The sequence below is a fragment of the Sorex fumeus genome, unplaced genomic scaffold, assembly GCF_029834395.1.
Source record: "Sorex fumeus unplaced genomic scaffold, SorFum_2.1 ptg000063l, whole genome shotgun sequence".
In the NCBI taxonomy this organism is placed as follows: domain Eukaryota; kingdom Metazoa; phylum Chordata; class Mammalia; order Eulipotyphla; family Soricidae; genus Sorex; species Sorex fumeus.
The window spans coordinates 49,297,295-49,309,728 of NW_026606120.1; the positions used below are offsets into that span (position 1 = coordinate 49,297,295).

General features: G+C 49.4%; 2 protein-coding genes across 2 annotated transcripts; one reads left to right on the plus strand and one right to left on the minus strand.

Moving 5' to 3' along the window:
• The first annotated feature begins 1,354 nt into the window (after nt 1-1,354).
• Nucleotides 1,355-2,184, plus strand: SEBOX (SEBOX homeobox). Its single transcript, XM_056126510.1, has 3 exons — nt 1,355-1,385; nt 1,527-1,687; nt 1,834-2,184. The coding sequence occupies exons 1-3, from the start codon at nt 1,355-1,357 to the stop codon at nt 2,182-2,184; spliced, it is 543 nt and encodes a 180-aa protein (XP_055982485.1).
• Nucleotides 2,185-5,039: 2,855 nt separating this feature from the next.
• Nucleotides 5,040-12,368, minus strand: TMEM199 (transmembrane protein 199). Its single transcript, XM_056126879.1, has 6 exons — nt 12,121-12,368; nt 9,540-9,613; nt 8,918-9,007; nt 7,330-7,372; nt 7,018-7,130; nt 5,040-6,354 (listed from the first exon to the last, which is right to left on the minus strand). The coding sequence occupies exons 1-6, from the start codon at nt 12,329-12,331 to the stop codon at nt 6,259-6,261; spliced, it is 627 nt and encodes a 208-aa protein (XP_055982854.1). The 5' UTR covers nt 12,332-12,368; the 3' UTR covers nt 5,040-6,258.
• Nucleotides 12,369-12,434: the final 66 nt, after the last annotated feature.

Sequence of the window (12,434 nt, forward strand, 5' to 3'; positions counted from 1 at the left end):
CCCCTCCCCATGTGGTGCTAGGCCTCTGGCATGTGAAGCATGCACTCCAACCCATTGAGTCATCTCTGGCCCTGATTTTTTTTTTTAATTTTAGCTGGGGAGGTGGACTCTCAAGCAATGCACAGGGGACTGGGCTCACTTCCAAGTGATATTCAGTCCAACTCTGTAGTCCAGATAGTGTGGCACATGAGTTCAGTGATGTGGTCCTGCTCCAACTCAGTGGTGCCAGAGGCCACCAGAACTGCCCCAGCAATAATCAGGGGCCCTAGTGGTGTCTGGTATTGAATTTGGTGCTGGGTGCATGTGCATACTCAAACCCTTTGAGCTCTGTGCCATGCCTAGGGTCTTGGAGGAGAGATTAGGAGGTGGTGGGTTCCAGTTCCGGTTCTGGCTTGGCTCTTTTCTTCCTGTGCCTGAAAGGTGGTTAACTCAGATACCCAGATTCCTGGGGGAATGGTCACTGTGCTCCCCCAAACCCACCCCTAGGATAGGCCTTTCTTCACAGTATCTGTCTGGGCCTGGGGTGGGGAGCACTGAGGTTATAAGAGAGAGAAAAAGGAGGCAGGAAATCCCAGTGCAACCACTTCCACAGGTAGTGACCCAGAAGCATGCCATGGCTGAGAAGCAAACAGAGGAACCTCCTCTGGAGTCAGGTTCCTGGGCACCAGGAAGCCCATCGGGCTCTTGGAGGGGGTTGCGCAGGGCAATTGTGTCAGAGATGGGTAAAGCTCCAAAGCCACCCAGGGAGCATTTGTGCCCCACTCTGCTGAGGAAGGGCAGCCCCAGCCCCAGCCCTGCTCCCTGCAGTTCCCTCCTCTGAAGCACTGGCCATCCAGTTAGGGGGGTCCTGGCTTTCTGAAAGGAGCCCTTGGAGGAATGTCTTAAAGTGCAGATTTTAGGCAGGTGCCAGAAGCTGCAGCTGCAGGATGAGGTTTCCTTTGCGAAGGTTTGGAAGCACTGGGGTCACCAATCTTATACCCCACCCCTACCCCCACAACCCTCAATGCTGTTCCTGGTCTCCGCTCTGTCTGCCTCGAGTACTCAGAAAAGACCTTAAGAGGCCAGAGGTGGTGCAGCAGGGAAGGCATTTGCTTGCATGTGTCTGACCCGGGTTTGATCTCTAGCACTGCAAATGGTCCCCCGAGCCCACCTGGAGTGATCCCTGAGCACAGAGCAGGATAAACCCTGAGCATTGCCGGTGTGGCCCAAAGTCAAAACAATTTTATTTTTTAAAAAAGAAACTTAAGCCTTCCCATCCTGGAGGCGGAGCCAGAGACAAATGGAATAAAGCCCCGCCTGGAGGGTTTGGTGTGGACAGAGCCAGCTTGGCCTCTGCTCCTCACCCTGCAGCTCCATGGCCAGCCCTGGAAAGATGCCTCCAGCAGGTGATGGCTGGGGAAGGTGTGATGGGAAGGGTGGAGGGTGTGGGGAGTAGGGGTGGGGGGTGGTTGGGGATTTTAAGGCTGAGGGAGTTTGGTTTAACACCCCTACCACCCAGCAACCCCCCTCCTTACATACACACACAGGCCGTGCCCATGGCCTGGGTGCCCGCAGGAGGAAGAGGACCACATTCAGTCAAGGGCAGCTACTGGAGTTGGAACAGGCATTTGCAGTACGGCCCTACCCTGATATTGGCACCCGGGAGCATCTGGCCCAGGTCACCTGTCTTCCAGAGGCCAAAATACAGGTGATGTGTGATCCTATTTAAACAGTCAACCTTCGGGGCCCACCCAGTTTCTTCTCTGTGAATCCAGCTTCCTGGGCCTGGTTTCCTTACACCTAGGGACGGGGGTGGATGGCTGGGAACTAGCAGGTTCCTTCTTTCCTCCCCAGGTTTGGTTCCAGAACCGGAGGGCCAAGAAAATCAAGACTAGAAAGGCAGGAGGCCCGAGCCCCCAGCCTGAGGATGAGAGATCCCCTTCTCTTCCTGATCCCCTTCAGCAGTCCCGGGCCCCAGGCCAGCCTCTGCCCTCGGCCAGCACACCAGCGGGTCAGCACAGCTGCAGTCCAGCAGCTTGTCCAGGGCAGGGCTGGGCAGGGGCTACGGTGGCTGTAGCGTGGGATCCTGCCAGGGCTACAGGGGTCCACCTCCCTTCCGAGCGCCCTCCTCCCCAGACCTCACTGGGCAGCTTATCGGATCTCCTTCACGCCTCAGCCATCGTCTCCAGCATGCACCATTCCTAATGCCAGACCCCTCCCCCACTCCTATAGCCCCCTCTAGACTGCACTGCCATCAGCGCACCCCCTGCCTCCTCCTTTACACAAAGGCATTCTCTGCAGAGTCAGGTGCTCTCTGGGAAGAGAGTCTATCTCTTGGGTCCCTCCCTACAATGTCTTCTGGGTTTGGATCTCCCTCCCCCGCCCAGTACTCTGCCCCTCTGAGATGAGTTTCTACCAGAATATATTCAGAGACACAAGCTGTGCTCTCCATTCTGCCACCTAGACTGTATTCCTCTCCATCCTCTAAAGAATGGGCAGCCAGCCCTCACCCTGGGCCCTTCAGACCATTACTATCTGAACTTTGAGAACAAAGCCCCAAGTTCTGGTCCCAGGGACAAGCCACATGTGATTCAGGACTGCCTGGATCAGTCAGTCATTAACCGTGGATCTGAAGAAGTGACAGGAAAGTAATCACGAGAAACAGGAGCCCAGAGCGTCCATCAACTTCCTTTTTATGAAGATCAGATTGGCTACCTTGTAATCTAAAGCTGAAGAGACAACCTGACAGATTTAGAATGGGGTGAGAGCTGGGGGTGGGGAGGTGAGGTTTTGGTAATGCCAACTAATCTCTAATCTCCAAATAAAACCCAGACTCTCACCTTAATCTGGATTGTTGTGTGCTAGAGATGAGTGGGATGGGGATAAGGGCAGTTGGTTTTTGAAATCTCTATCCCTCAATCCTTAAATAAGGCCAGGTTCCACAAAGCTTCTCGATGGGGGTGACTGCCCAGGCCACTACTGGGATTAGCTGTAAGGACAGTGAATCAAAGGGTTTAGGGCCCTGATGACAGACCTGGGAGATGGCACTTCTCCTGCTCCTGCTGCCACTCTGGGAGCTGTCCTGATGTAGAGAAGTATGGGGTGAGTTCCTGGGCACGCGGCACTCCGCCATGTACTCTCTGAAAGCCTGTGAGCCTGGAAAATGGGGCCGAGAATACTTGTCTTCTCTCCCCTAGAGGACTGAGACTAATGCAGAGGTCGGGGTCCGCATGGTGCCTGACACTCTACATGCCAGAGAAACTCAGCCAGGGCCTGGTTTCCAATGAAGTATTCTGCCTCCTTCCTGAGGAACCCTGGACAGGTACTGCACTGCAGAAGGCCTCATACAGGGAAATAGAAGGGGCAGGGAGAAGACAGTGCTACAATAGGACTCCCAATTCCTACTTGTAACTGACCTTGAAGATGGATACCACCCTGCACAGTGGCCAAGTCGTTGGTAGGAACTGGTCTCCTACCTCTACCCCCACAAGCTAGCAGTGTTGGCTCTTAAAGTTCTAAGTGCTCAGCTACACTGTTGCTAAAAGGTAGAGCACTTATCTTTCATGTTTTTGGTGATGGTGTTGTTTCCTGGCTCTGTGCTAAGGGATCACTCCTGATAGGGCTCAGCGGACCAGATAGGATACAGCAAACTGGATGTATGCACCAATCCAAATTGGGTGCCTGCGAGGCAAGTCCCTTTCAATCCTGACCTACCCTGTTGGCTTCTACTCTTAGAAATTATATATTGGTCGGCTTTATAGACATTTCATTTATAGTATTACCAATTTGTTGTTTTTGATACTCAGAGTTTACTCCTGGCTCTGTGCTCAGGGGTCACTCAGCGGTGCTTGGGAACCATACGCAGTGCCTTAACCTTTATAGTGTCTGGACCTGTTTGCTTCTGAGTAGGGTACTAGGAGCAGATAAGGAGTCCACTCTAACAATGCTGGGGTGTCTGTGGAATGAACCCCACCTTTCCACATGATGCTCTGGGTCAACAACTGTTTGAAAAGATCTGCTCTACCTGAAAAGGTCAGTCTAGAAGTCTAGGGTTCAATCCCTATCACTGCACGGTCCTAGAAACACTGCTGGAAGCAACGTGCGCAGAGCCAGAAGTAGCCCTGAGCTCTGCCAGGTGTGGCCCCCAAACAAAAACAAACTGGAAATCTTCCATCATAAATTCAGATTTGTGGGGGATGTGAGTTCGAGGTTTTATGACACTTACCTGACCCCTCCATGTAGGCTCAGTTAAGTGTAGACATATAAGCACAAAGGTTTGCTGTAACTTTTTTTTTGTGGGCCACACCTGGTGACGCTCAGGGCTTAACCTTGGCTCTGCACTGAGGGATCACTCCTGGTGGGGCTCAGGGGACCATATGTGCTGGGGATCAAAACCAGGACAAATGCATGCAAGGCAAGTGCCCTACTCAATCTACTACGGCTGTAGGAAGGTAGCTTAAAGGGCTATAGTGCAGCCTTTCATGTTCGAGGCCTCGCATTTGATGCCAAGCACTGAACCCAGGGGCCTTGATGCCAAGCACTGATGGGAATGGCCCCTGGACAACCTGAGCATTGATTGCTTGGGAGGCCGATGGCAAAAACAAATAAACAAAAACAAAACAACTCCTCTGAGAATCTCAGATTGTTATGGCAAGAAATTGGCAAATACTTGGGCCTGAGAGTTGAAAGGTTAAGGCACTACATTTCCCCCAAGCACTGCCATGAGTTATTCCTGAACAAAGAACCAGGAGTAAGCCCTGGTTTACTCCTAAACACATAACCCCTGACTCTGTGCTCAGGGATCACTCCTGGTAGGGTTCAGGGGACTATATGCAGTTCTGGGGATTGAAACAAGGTTAGTCATGTGCAAAGTAAGCACCGTACCTGCTAGCTTCTGGATATATAATTTCTAAAAGAACAGAAGAGTTCCCAGAGAGAGGTGAAGCCCACAGTAATTCATATAGGGAACAAAAAGAAAGATGCAGTCAACCATTGGGAGCAGAACATTGGGAGCAGGACTATATCTGTTCTCAGAACCATGCAAATAAAGATTTATACTGTCAGAGACTTGAAGAAAAGACATAATAAATATTTATTGGATAAATAACTGTAATCATTTTTAAGTGCTTTATACAGATTCAATCACACCACCACGCAAAGAGGTTTAACAATACAGATCTCAGGGTCACTGAAAAATCTGGCTCCATTTAACAAAAAGGGCTCATGGCGGGTCATTTGATGCCTCTCATCTTGTTTGTCCTCTAGAAAAGGGGCCTAAGAAACATTTCCTTTTCCAATCTCCCACTGTTGGAAGGACAACAATTGTAAAACAAGTAAGCCAAGTGTGAATATCTCATACTGTTTTCGCACTTAAGCAAACATGTTTAAGGACCCACATGAAATAAATGCATTAGGTTTACATACAACATATGTATACACATGCTATGCATGCTTACGTGTATGCTTGGTTATGACCATGTAGGATACATGATGTTATTAAAAGTGAAAACGATCCCTGTGTATTACGAATGTCTCCCTTATTGAGGCAATCTACAGTAAGCATCCCCCCCCCCAACAAATACAAATAAGCACAAAGAAATCTGCAACTCAAAACAAAACATACTGTTCTGTCATCTAAATTGTTTTCACTTCTGGAGGTAGAATAAAAGGTAACAAAAAGATAAAAAGTTTAGACTGGTGGGTGGTAGAGGCAAAAGCAAATACAAGGAAAAAAAGGCAAGCAGATGGGTAAGGATAAAGATAGAAACGATTCCAAAAATGTAGCTGCCCTGCTTTGAATTCTAACAGTCTGCACGGACCCATCTTTTCCTTGTTTGATGTCTTCTGATTAGTCACCTTCCTGACACCGATTGGAGAAATGGAAGTCTTTCTTGGAGGCTTCTGATCAGGTCCACAGCAAAGATGTGTGTGGTGTGGGTTACAACCAATTTCTGAACTTGAGCAAGTTGAAGTAGGGTCAACTTTGGGAAGGTTTGGCTCTATTTCCTGATGGTAAAAATCAGCCCCAGAAGGGACCAGAATGGGCCAGAGAGAGCAGATACCGTGTTCAGGTAAGGTCCTGATGGTCTAGTTCTTTTCCATGGTTGGGAGTCCCCTCCCAGGTCCACCAGAAGTTACAGAGGGCTGCAGGTGGTCTCTGGTCAGCCTCTGAGAAACTAAAGCTCAGTAGTGAGAAATGGTGGGTTGACTGAGGGCCCAGTGGGTGCAGCAGAGAGCCGGGAGGCTCCCGAAACTTTTCCAGATTTTATGAAGCACCAGTCACAGCTCTCCCAATTCACCTTCCATTGTCCGTACCATAACATACAGCTCCGCGAGGCCCACCACAGAGGCGACGATCAATGCAGCCAGTATTTGCTGGGGATGGGAAGAAGCATGTTTAGGCGATGTTGAAGGCCAGCATTCAGCACCTCTTATGAAAATGGAGATGCTCCAATCCAGTTTAGAAATGTGTGGGGGTAGAGAAGATCTGGATTTTAGGCTCCCCCCCACCCCCCGTGAAGCTGAGGATTGATCCCAAGGCCTCAGACATTTGAGGCAAGTGGTCTCCATTGGTCCACAAGAGCCTAGATTTTTTCCCCCTACTTTTGATCTTCTCGCCACACCTGGTGGTGCTTGGGAGCTGCTCCCAGTGCTCAGAGACCCATGCAGTGCTAAGGATTAATCCTGGGCTCACATATGCTGTCTCTGGATGGATCTGGATTTCTTTCCCTTTTTCTTATTTTGGGCCACAGCCAGTGGGGCTCAGGGATTGCTCCTGATTCTTAAGAGGACTATGGGGTGTTGGGAATATAACATGGGCCTCCTGTATATAACACATGTGCTCAACTCTGAAATCTCTCTCCAGCCCCTCACCTGGATGATTTTAAGGCTATGATCCACCTCACAGCTGCAAGCTCAAATACTCTTCTCGTAAATACCTAACATGTTGAAAATCTGTGTAAGGCATTTTCACATATGTCCATCCTTTCCAACTAGCACCCACTCTGGAGTGTCCTGCCCTGCCCCGGGCCTACTTACCGAGGCCATTTCTGTGAAGACATACTGGCTTCCAAGGTAAGTGCAGACGAAGGCAGCTGCCACCGTGACAATGAAATTGAAGATGGTGATGACCAGAGCTTTTACAGACCTCACTTTGGGGAGAAGACCAGGAAAGAAATCTTTAGGTCAGCATTTCTTGTCAGCCCTCTTGGCTCATGGCTCTCCTCCCATCTAGATTTCCCTCAGACAATACCCTAAAAAGCTCAGGCTTAAACCTAGAGCAATGGCAGGGAAGAGCGCCATAACCCACCCTTAGAGAGGTTTCAGAAGCCTAACTGCCCAGCATCTCACCTTGCTTTCCTAGTTCACTGAGAGTTCCACCATGCCTTGAATCCTGGGAAAAAGAAAAGCCTATTTTCAGAATGGAAGCAGCTCAAAGGCAACCCAGAAAGCATCAAGTTGCCATTTTGAGCTCAGCTTTCTTTATTTTGAAACACAGTAACTCTGCCTTCTGCCTTTTCTATTGATTTGTTAGCTTGGGACCAGCTAAATTCTTGTTCTGGAGCCATACTTGGCAGCAATTAGGAGCTATTCCTGGCTTAGTACCTAGGAGTGACTCTGGGTGCTGGGAATCCACTGGGCCTCCCATAACTAAAGAATGTGCACCAGGGGCCAGAAAGACAGTACACAGTGGACACGGCATTTGCCTTGCATGTGGCCAACCTGGGTTTGATCCCCAGCATCCTGTATGGTCCCCTAAGCACCACCAGGAGTAATTCCTAAGCACAGAGCAAGGAGTAACCCCTGAGCATCTCCGGCTGTGGCCCCCAAACAAAAAAACAAACAAAAAAGAATGTGTTCCAGCCCACTCTCAATTGGATTCTTTTCTGGACCACAGATCAAGTATTTCAGAGAAAGGACCCAAGTTCTCAGTAGTATCTATCTATCCCCCTCCTGCTCTAGCACAGGAGCATGCCAAAGAACAGGTAATCCTGTGGAAAGAATGGCTCGAAGAATCACTCCTACTTCTTCTTTTCCTTTCTTTGTGGTTATGGGATTGAGCCCAGGACCTCACACATGCAAGGTATGTGCTCTACGCTATGAAGTTTTGTTATTTGTTCTAGGGCGGAATGTGGTAGGTATGAGGGCTACTTCTAACTCAGTGCTTAGGAATCATGCGGTACCAGGATTAAACTAAGGATCATAGCATGCAAAACATGTGCTTCAGCCCTCTCAACCATCTCCTTGACTCATACCTCTACAACATTTTTTGGGGAGATGGGGGTAGGGGTTGTTTGGGGGCCACACCAAGTGGTGCTCAGGGATTACCCCTGGCAGGGCTCGAGGGACCTTATGTGATGCTGGCGATCAAACCCAGGTCAGCTACATGTAAGGCAAGCACTTTAGCTACTATACGTTCTCTTCATCCCCCACCTCCACACCACTTTTAAGAGTAAGTTACTACAGGGACAGCAAAAACAGTACAGAAGTTAAGGCGCTTGCCCTTCATGCAGCTGATCCTAGTTTGATCCCCACCAAGTATAGTCCACTGAGCAGAGCTGGGAGTAGCCCCAAACACGGCTTGGATCTGGCCCCAAACCAGATCCTGTCTCCCCCTCCAAAAAGGTCACAACAGATCAGGGATGTACAACAACAACAACAACAACACAGTGACAGAGCACTTGTCTTGCATCTATGAGGCTCCAGTTGTACTCCCTGGAACCACAAAAACAAAAGATACCCTTCTCTCTGCAAATGGTAGTGAGTCCAGAGTCCTAGCAAATAAGTTTGGAACTGTATTTGGTTTGGAAGCACAGGTTTTCCATGGTCCCTGAAGAGAAAGAAACCAATTTCCATGGTGTTTCTTTCAGTACTTCCTCCCAGTTTAGTGTCCTGCTTTGGGAGCTTCTCAGTTGTGCACTGGCAAGCAAGCCCTTACCTGACAGGTGACATTGCGGGTGATCCGCTTATATTCTTCATTGGCCAGCTGTATCTTAATCTTCTCCAGGCGGGCAACTAGCTCTGGATTCTGAGGCAGAAATAGTAAAGGAGCAGAGTGATATTCTCAGTTTACTAGGAAGCATGTCACAATCATTAGCTCAGGGGACAAGACACCGCTGGGAGGCCAGGAGACCTATGTAACAGTTCTGCCTCTGCTGCTTTGCAGACGGCTTTCCTTTCTTCTGGCCTCAGTTTCCCACACTGGCTAATAGGGAAGATAATACTGATCCCACACCCCAGTTCCCAAGGATTTGAACACCAAACTTTTGAGCCCATAAAGCTAATTCTTTTTTTTTTTTCTTTTTGGGTCACACCCAGCGATGCACAGGGATTACTCCTGGCTCCGCACTCAGGAATTACTCCTGCCGTGTTGTGTTCAGGGGACCATATGGGATACTGGGAATCAAACCCAGGCTGGCCGAGTGCAAGGCAAACGCCCCACCCGTTGTGCTATCTTTCCAGCCCCTAATTCTTAAATCTGAATACATCGTGAAAACATCCGGAGATTACTCACATTCGGCTAGCCAATACCCACTCTTGTAAATATGTCCTTTACGTACCCGAGGTGGTTTCACAACCTCTGGGAGATAGATTTCACTGCCTTCGAGGAGTTCATGTAGGTAAAGTGTGGAACCTGGGAAGAAAAGATTTCCTCAAAGATAATAATACAGAGAGCTAAGGCTGGAAGATGATAATCAGAGAAGTACCTAGTCTTTCTGGTTTTTTTTTTTTCTATCATAACATGACCATTCCTGTATCGATTCATGCGAGGATCATTTTCAATTGGGAAGACTCCAGGAAAATCCTCATAACTATCTCCCAGGGCTGTACTGATGCTCTCCAACCCCGCCAATGTCACAGAACTCACAGCCAACATGTAAGTCTTTAAGGTAGGTCATTTATTTATTTAGTTTTTTGGGTAGCACCTGGCATTGCTCAGGGCTTAGTTCTAGCGGTGCTGAGACGTGGCAGGGAGAGAGATGTACGTGGTGCTGGTGATCAAACTTGGGTTGGCAAGGCAAGCTTCTAAGCAACCCATTGTACTCTCTCTCTCTGGCCCCAAGTCCCACTGTTTTAATAGCTCAAGTGGTAGATCAAAAGCCTAGCATGTGTGGGACCCTAAGTTTCAGTCTCAGTCCCAGATATCACCTCTCTCTGCAGTTTCTATATTAAAATGTACATATATATTTTATACATACACCAACCCTGGAATACTAGGCAGGTGCAAGGAACAATAATCATGCCATTTGCTGCAACTTGGATGGAACTGGAAAATACCACGTAAAGTGAAATAAGCCAGAAGGACAAACACAGAATGAGCTCACTTATCTGTGGTATACGGAGTAACAAAATGAGGGAACAAGGGAATGCAATGTAGTAACAGGCAGATGCCTCGATTACCCCTGGCCCCAGATTACAGGGAGAAGAACAGAGAAGGAAAGAAATAGAGGGCAAAGAAGAGGTAATGAAAAGTAAGGGGGTTCAGGGATCAAAGGCTTCTGGTATATCGGTGGTGTTGAGGTAGAGATGGTATAGCTTTTTTTTTTTTGGGGGTGACACCTGGTGAAGCTCAGGAGTTATTCCTTGCCGTGATCAGTAATTCCTCCTGGTGGTGCTTGGGAAACCATACAGGATGCTGGGAATCAAACCCAGGTTGGCCACATGCAAGGAAAACGCCCTAACTGCTGTACTATCACTTCAGTCCTGAAGCTTTATTTCCAAACCAGAGTCAATACCAATAAAAGGAGATTCAAACCACTATTACCACACTTTAAAAATGCGCCTGTCAAAGAGGCAGGTTGAGAGGTGAGGGTGTGCGGGAACCCAGGGATACTGGTGATGGAACTGGTGCTGAAAAATGGTATGCCTAGAACTCAACTATAAATAACTTTGTAAGTCACAATGTCTAAATAAAAAAAGGAAAAAGTTAGGTCATCTTTATGGTCTTCCAGAACTTCCTTGAAATACGTTTAAGTCATACTGACAGCAAATACTCAATTGACTGCTATACTAGATTATCTCTATTTTTTTTTTAAACCTCTAATACTTGAGAATACCCTTTGCATTTCTGGCTAAGCTATGGTAATTCTGGTAAAAGATCCTACAGACCAGTTTCTTCTATTCCTACCCTTCTAATTGAGGGAACTGAGGCCGAAGGAGGAGAAATTACTTTGACAAAGTTCATTAGTAAGCACAGAAGGGACATAAGCTCAGACTCTACTCCTGGTCCTAAGATTTCAACTCAGAGGCAGTTTTATTCCGGAATATACAAGTATCGGGGGCCAGTATCGTGGGCCAGTATCGCCTGCCTTGCACGTGCCCTGCCCAGCCGGGTTTGGTCCCCAGCCCCTTATCTAGTCCCTGGTGCACCTCCAGGACTGATTACTGAGTCCATAGTGGGGAGTTAACCCCTGAGCATCGCGAGATGCGGCGCAAGAACCAACACCCCCAGCCAAACCGAACAAAGAAACCCAAATAAGAGTGCCCGGTGTGTCCGCTCTCGCTTCTGGCACGGAAGGAAATACATATTCCCACACACCTGCTTTCTCGGTTCCGCTGGTGAAGTAGCTTACAAGGTTAGCAGGAACCTCCCGGTACTAGCGGGACCAAGAGGAAGACTCCCCGAAGGCTAAGATGATCGCTGAGTAAACAGCCGCCAGTTGGACCAAGGGGGGTGGGGGCTCTTCTCCCCGAGAAAGAGCAGCAGCGGTAAAAAGGAGGTAATGAGTACCAGGAGGACTGCTCCGCGGCTCTCAGCCTCACATGCTGGGGGGAAAGGCACCTGGGCTAGAGAAGGGACCGCCAAGTAAAGGGTGCTTGGAGGGCGCGATCCAGAAGGGAGACACGTGCTTCAAGTAGACTATAGACCGAACATGATGGACACTCAATATCTATATTGCAAACCACAACAGCCAAAAGGAGAGAGAGAGCAAAAGGAAATGCCCTGCCACAGAGGCGGGGTGGGAGGGGTGTGGAGGGGTTGGTACGAGGGATACCCGGATGGTTGGTGGAGAAAAATGGGCACTGGTGGAGGGATGGGTACTCGATCGTTGTCTGAAACGTAAGCAGGAAAGTTTGTAAGTCTGTAACTGTAGCTCGCGGTGATTCATTTAAAAAAAAAAGAGGTAACTGCAGGCTCACCCGTTTCCCTGAGGTACTGGTGCAGCTCCCGGATCAGGCGGAAGGACACCAGGCGCTCGGGGCCACTGTGCGGGTCGCCCTTCTTCTGCTTTTTCCCCAACGCCGCCTCAAGCTCTGCCCGCAGCTTCGGGGGCAGCTGCTCGGCTTTCAGCTCCCCGCCGGGGCCCAGGGCGCGCAACAGGCGCTCGCCGGGGACCAAGCGAGACGCCATGCCGGAGCGACTGCGCGGTCGGGGAACGCCGAGGCGGGACTTCCGCCGGGCGCCGGAAGGAACACCGCGCTCGGGGGGGCGGGGCCAGCCCGGCCGCCGGCCG